A 6,754-nucleotide genomic window follows, 5' to 3' on the forward strand; every position below is an offset into this window, starting at 1 on the left:
TGGCAAGATAAAATATGAAAAAAATTGTGGATTGATTTTATTTTTTTTGTTGGTAATATTGTAGATTGATTATAACTTCATATGAACAAAATTGATTTACGGTAACAATTTTTCTCATAGTTATATTATGTTTTTTTAAGCTACTTCAAGTAACGTTTGAAAATATACTTTATATTTTATCAACTACTTAATCATTAGTTTATCAAACAATATAAATTCAATTTAATAATTTATACGTACGCTTATCACCTATTCGATGTCCGTTATAAGATCATCTGCCATCAACTAGAGTTTATATTAGTTGTTCACTATTTTTTTTAAGAAACAAAACCATAATATAAGAGACAAAATGATATATAAAATTATGTTCTCCACTGGGTTTGTGATTCTTGCGATTCTTAAGCCTTAATCTCCGTTCTCGAGCTGCTTAATTACTACAGACAATAATATAATTAGTATACTAACATAATAATAATAATAACACCATGTAAATTAAGTGAAGGTGAAGGCAAAATTGCAGAAATTCAAAACAAGCAAGCGGGTCTTATCCCCAGCATATTATCCACAAAAGAAAAAGATCAAACAATGACAAATGTATATTTTGACTATATTTAAATCAAAAAAGTATATGGGTACTCCTTTAAATAAACCAAAAGAGAAAGGGTAAATCAGTACTTGATCATAATTATCCCCCCATATAAACTAGCTAGCATGAACCAAAACTATACATACACCCACTCTCTCATAATATTTCTATCCACCACCTGCTCCTTTAATCACACAAAAATGTTCACTCCATCTCTTCAAATTTTCTCACTAAAATCATCATCATCATCATCTTCAAATTTAACCTCAATCAAACTCAAAAGAATTATCCACACCCTCTTAGTTTCACACTTGTGTAGAATAATTCGTGCACTATCCAAAGTCAAAGATTTTATAGTTGAGATTCTCAAAGACGACAACAACTCAACCATCAACTTCACTTATTACCCTTCCTCTCACAAAAAACGTAACAACATAAGAAAAAAGATCATTTTAGGTTCCTTTAGACTTCATTATAATTGGTGTTCTTCAAAATCTTCTCATGTTTTGCCGGTTCCGGAACGGGTTTATGAAGGTTTGTTTGATACTTCAGAGCAGCCAAAAAGTGAGGATTGTCCTGACTCACATCTTGCAGGATATTTACAGTGGCTTGAGGAGAAGAAGATTCAAGAGGGTACAAAAGAGAAAGAGATTGTTAATGAGAATATTGATATGTTAGCTGAAATGTTTATTGCTAATTGTCATGAGAAGTTCAAGTTGGAAAAACAAGAATCTGATAGGAAGTATCAAGAAATGCTTGCTAGAAGCATTTAAACAATTAAGAGATGTAATTTTATTTTATTTATGTAATTTTCTTTAGTAACTTCACTACTTGATCAGTTGTAGGTTTGTAGCTTGTGCATTTTCCCACAATCAAATTCAGTTTGGTATAATTAATTACTTGGGAAAAATTATCTTTAGGAGTGTATTAATTGGAATATTGGTGGATTTTATTTATGGTCATATATATTTGCCTTTTTCTTTCTTATTCAAATTTAAACACTTTTCCAATGATGAAATGGGGTCTCAACTCTGAAGAATTGTGTACTTGGTATGGGGAATTGTGCAATTCTTCATATTTGCAAGCTTTATTTGTGTTTTTGAGATGAAAAGTGCAGTTCAAAATTAAGTTTTTTTTTTTTTTTTTTTTTACAAAATTCAAAATTAAGTTGATCTCACTCACTTTATCATTCTATAAATATGCAAAATACATATATTTATCATCATGGTTTTAAATTGCAATCCATAACCGTAATTGTAATTGCGGTTGCAGTACAATAAATTTTGAGATCTTCATAGATACAATTTCAACTGCATTGGTTGCATTTTCTCGCAACATAAGACTTTGGATCATAATCACATTCGTAATTTCAGATCATATTTATCCATTGTTAATAAGACTAATATATATCTCATGTATATTTGATAAATAAAAATGTATACAATAAATTGGAATCCTCAAATAATTTTGATTATTATATTATGGTGAAAATTAACTCTCTTGCTTGATAAAATGATGTGTGTCTTTATTAAGGCTAAGCCAAGATTTAGTTGTTTATATATCTAATTAAGAAGTTCTTCACATTCAAATTCATACAAAATTATACGGCGCCTTGTCTTCTGGACAATAAAATATAGCCATATGTTAGTTGACAAGAACATCTTATCCATTGTTAAATATTTTTGGTTTTACTCTCTTGTTTGTTAGTCCATGTGTGAGTTACCGCCAAATGGAATGAAAAAGAAATATCAGACTTCTAGTTCATGTCTTCAAAATAACTCTTTTGTTCAGTAGAATACCAGGCTCCTATTTTCCTTAGTGACCCCACATATTTCGTCCTATCGATGCTTATAATTCTATTTGGTGAGTCGTCATCTGATACTAAATGTGGTACCTCTTCGAAAGAGATTCGAACTATATATAGTTCACATATAGTTCACAATGTTGAAGAGATTTATCACAATTCAAACCATAACTCGCAATGTTGTAGAATTTGTCGATCCACTAGACCCAACCAAAGTTAGTCGTGACATTCTCTATTTTTTTTTCCTTTTTTATTTGATGAGTCGGATACTAAATGTGGTACCTCTTTGAAAGAGATTCAAGCTATAATATTGTAGAGATTTGTCACAATTCAAACCATAACTTGCAATGTTGTAGAATTTGTCGATCCGTTAGACCCAACGAAAGTTAGTCACGTCATTCCCTATTTTTTACCTATTTGAAACTTTTCAATTTATGTGTGTGTATTCTTAATTTGTTTTCTTGGGGAGTACGTATCTTTAACCTTTTGAAGCTTCTAATTTCCTACCGTATCTCTTGTTGATTGCATATAATATACGTTCAGTTATAGAGCACATGTCAATTGTATATAGCATGATTTTGCAGAAGATTAACTCAATTTGTTAACCATTTTTGTTTTTATCTGTCTGTAGTAAAAAGTGGACTCAGTCTATACCCAACTCACCTGCTCCAATCAACCCCTCCTTTTATTTCTTTTTTCATTTTATTTTATTTTCTCTTTTCACATTATGCAAATATTTGATGACATTTCACAAAGAAATTTGAGAAATTGTTAGAAAGGTACAGAATATGCTACCATAGTAGTTGGAACGTACATTAAAAATTAAGAATCTTAACCTCAACTCTCAAATATCCATATTGCAATAATAATATCAAAAACAATGATGGTCCCCATTAGGTAGGTATAGTACATGGATCAAGATGCACGGACTCTCACATTACAAGACAGCTAGACATAGTTTTGAGAAAGGCAAAGATAATTATATAGCGATAGATCCAACATCTAGTAATTTTCAAAACCCAAAATTAATTATGTTTACATAATTCATTAAGCTTGTCAACTACGTTTTCAATCTCTATATGTCTACAAACTCATGATTATCCTTTTTCAATCTTATTGATTGTGTTCTGTTTTGCTTGACTTTAATATATTTCATCCGTTTTAAAATAAATGTTATTTAATATTTTTACATACATATTGATAAATATAATTATTTAATAGAAAAAAATAGTTATTTTATCAAATTATCATTTCTATCTATTAGTTTCTTTTCCACTAAACTAAAATAATGGTTAGAAAATAATGCATATGGTATTAATTTGAGAGTACAGAAAGAAATAGTTAATATTGCTTTGGAGATTAAATATGATATTCATTTTATAATATTTTTTAAAAAGTAACACTCATTTTATAACATTTTAAGTAAAACGATAAAATTAAAATAGAAATCAGATTGCATATTGTTTAAGAGGAGCACATGTAAATGACAAGAGCACAAGTCAATGATATCATGTGATGATGCACTTAAACAAATCAAAGTTGTGATTAATTAGTTTTGGTTACTTTCCCATGTCAAATTTGTGACATATCATTGCAGTATATAGATGCTTTTGATACATTGTCTATGAATCACTTATAAACCAGCTGCATTCCAAACTCAATAGTTTGAATGTTCCAATTATTAAGCTAAAATAGTTTGATTTTTGTTTTAATTCTCAAGTGGATTTTTAAAATCCAGAAAGATAAATTTAATTTCTATAGTAGTTAACATCAAGGGGTTAATAATTGATCTTATAGGATAGTGGACTAGAAGTCTATGATTATTTTTGGTCAATAATATACAGGACTCCTGTCTGATTTATGTTGGATCTTTAAGAACTTTGTAAGCAACTGATAATTAAACAAATGTTAAAAACTATAATTAAGAAAATTAACTAATAAGTATCCAAATATTTGTCTATTGAGCCATGTTATGTTTCCACTGTCTTAGGACATCCAAATAATGACTAATTTGAATCCAAATTGCTGTCAAGGAATCTCAACTATTTGCAGGGGAAAATACATAAATAGGAAGCTAGCACATCTTTCACGTCATAGCAAGTTTTTTATTTTTAAATTTTAAATAGTAACTATAGGTTTAGTTTATGTTACACAATTAAAAAAATGGTGCACTAGTACTCAAATTGCCAATTGTCACCACCACAACACTATTTTGCTACATTACCTCCATCATTTTGGATATAGATCACTGCGGCCAACAATACATGCATTTACACATTCAACACATCGTTGATTGTTAGATCAAGATCGACAACAGTCTCCATTGTCAGGTGCCTCGGTTCAAGGCCTATCACCTAAAGTGCTTTGCCGTCTCGTATATCAGAGTTATATATAGTCTTTGATTATTTTTGTACAATAGCTAGGTTAATTATCATTTTTTTTTCTTTCTAATTTATTAAGTAGATGTAGAGGAACTAAGACCAGTCAAGAATCCGTTTCACAAACAGTGCAAGGTTCTTAGGACAGTAAAAAGAAAATAGCTAAGGGAATCAATTCTCAAGTGTTCCTTTATTCCAAAACTGACCTTTAGCCACTTTATTGTTATAGAGAGAAATGGAAGCTTTAATATACCCAATTTTGGTGCCTTTGGTCTCCTTGTTACCAGATAGAAACTACCTTTAATTAATCATAAAAGTGAAATTGGTTGGGAATTTATTCCCTAGGACTAGGATAGGATGGGATAAAATTGATGAGGTGGCTCTAAAACTGCTTCTACTTGCAATACCTTCTTGGACCACTAACCAAAAACAGCCCAATTAGTTAGTACTTCCAAGTTGGGTCTATATTGTAGAGCATATTTTTGTGGTCTCTCACAATAGTGTCATGAGATTATAACTCTTCAAAAAAATTGTTTCGACTCACTAATAATTTTGGTCGGAAATTGAACTGTGGTTGTGTACTTTGGGGTAGAACTAACTTTCTATCATGCAAGCATAACACTTTTTTCTTTGTGACCTGAAATTATCATTTTGTTAAAGTTTCTCCTCATTTTTTGAGTTATTTAAATTTGAAAAAACACCCAAGCCAATATCACAATAATGCCTCTACTACAGAACATTGGCACAGAAATATGAGGCCTAAAATTTGTAGAGCACGGAAGAAAAAACAGTATATATTTTTGGTCTGGTTCTGCTTTGATGGGACATCTCATCACATGATCCATCATTTTATTTTTTCTTTTGCAAGAGTTTGAACAGTGAAATTTCCCTTATCAAAGTTTAGAATTTGTATTTAAGCTCTTATCATCTTAGGTGGCATACACCCTTTTACATCCATACATATTTGTGACACGTGACAAAAATATTGTAAGAAGAGATGAAAATGGATGATAATGTAATGTAAAATTACTAAAATACCCCCAACACATGGGTGTATATGAAAGGTGTATAAAAAATTGTGTCTACCTATCTTTTTCCTTTGTATTTGGGACCTAACTTGCTTGAGGATTGTACACCATTTACAATTATAATTGGAGTTAGATTTCCTATGCCCTGTCTACTAGTTGAGGAGTTTTTTTTACATTGAAAGAATATCAACACTGGTTGACATGGTGCTAAGATTCTAAAATTCTATGCTCTCATAATTACAACAGTAGCTAGCATATGCAGCTCTTACAATGTAGAGGCTACTGTAACTGAATTGCGATGTCCAAAATACTGACTTTAACATAATCTAACAGCTTATTGCCTAGTTAGCACTAGATTAACTAGCTTGGAATGATCTGGGAATATTCTAGAATGATCTAGATTCTGCATATACATTGACACATGAACATATGAAGCATAGCTAGCACATCTACGGGGGACAACATGCAATAAAATGAGTTTAGCTTTGATTGTGTTTTAGAATTTTATTTCAGGATCTCTAAAAAAAAAAAAGAATTTTATTTCAGGTCTAGCTCAACCTAAAAGCTATTTATCGAGGGAGAGTGTTCCACAAGTAACTCTTCATTAATGCATCAAATTGTTAATATTTTTATGAGTAGTGATAAATAGAGATTTTTTATTTTAGGGGTTAGATAATCAACTGGTTTAAAATAAAAGATAAATTTGAGATTTTGGGTTCAAATCAGAAGGAAAAAAAACTAATATAAAAACTAATTCTAGTAACATTTATCATTAAAAAAAAAAAAAATTTCATTTTATATATATGGATTTAACACTCATTCCCATGCCTTTTATGTGTCATTCATCCAACAAAAATACATAAAAATACCACATAGTCTTCATTGACATTAACCTATTTGAATTCCATTTAATGTAGCTTTAGCTGATTAGCATAGTCTTCAACTCGTCATCATCAAT

At 30.1% G+C, this 6,754-nt stretch overlaps 1 protein-coding gene across 1 annotated transcript; it reads left to right on the forward strand.

Annotated features, from left to right (window-relative positions):
• The first annotated feature begins 707 nt into the window (after positions 1–707).
• On the forward strand, positions 708–1,573 carry LOC11423658 (uncharacterized). Its single transcript, XM_003625198.4, has one exon. The coding sequence runs from the start codon at positions 712–714 to the stop codon at positions 1,357–1,359; it is 648 nt and encodes a 215-aa protein (XP_003625246.2). The 5' UTR covers positions 708–711; the 3' UTR covers positions 1,360–1,573.
• The last annotated feature ends 5,181 nt before the right edge of the window (positions 1,574–6,754 follow it).

This window comes from Medicago truncatula, chromosome 7 (assembly GCF_003473485.1).
Source record: "Medicago truncatula cultivar Jemalong A17 chromosome 7, MtrunA17r5.0-ANR, whole genome shotgun sequence".
NCBI lineage: Eukaryota > Viridiplantae > Streptophyta > Magnoliopsida > Fabales > Fabaceae > Medicago > Medicago truncatula.

Bases quoted from the DNA above. Each gene is read 5' to 3' on its own strand.
- LOC11423658 (XM_003625198.4), top strand. From the start codon at position 712: ATGAACCAAAACTATACATACACCCACTCTCTCATAATATTTCTATCC.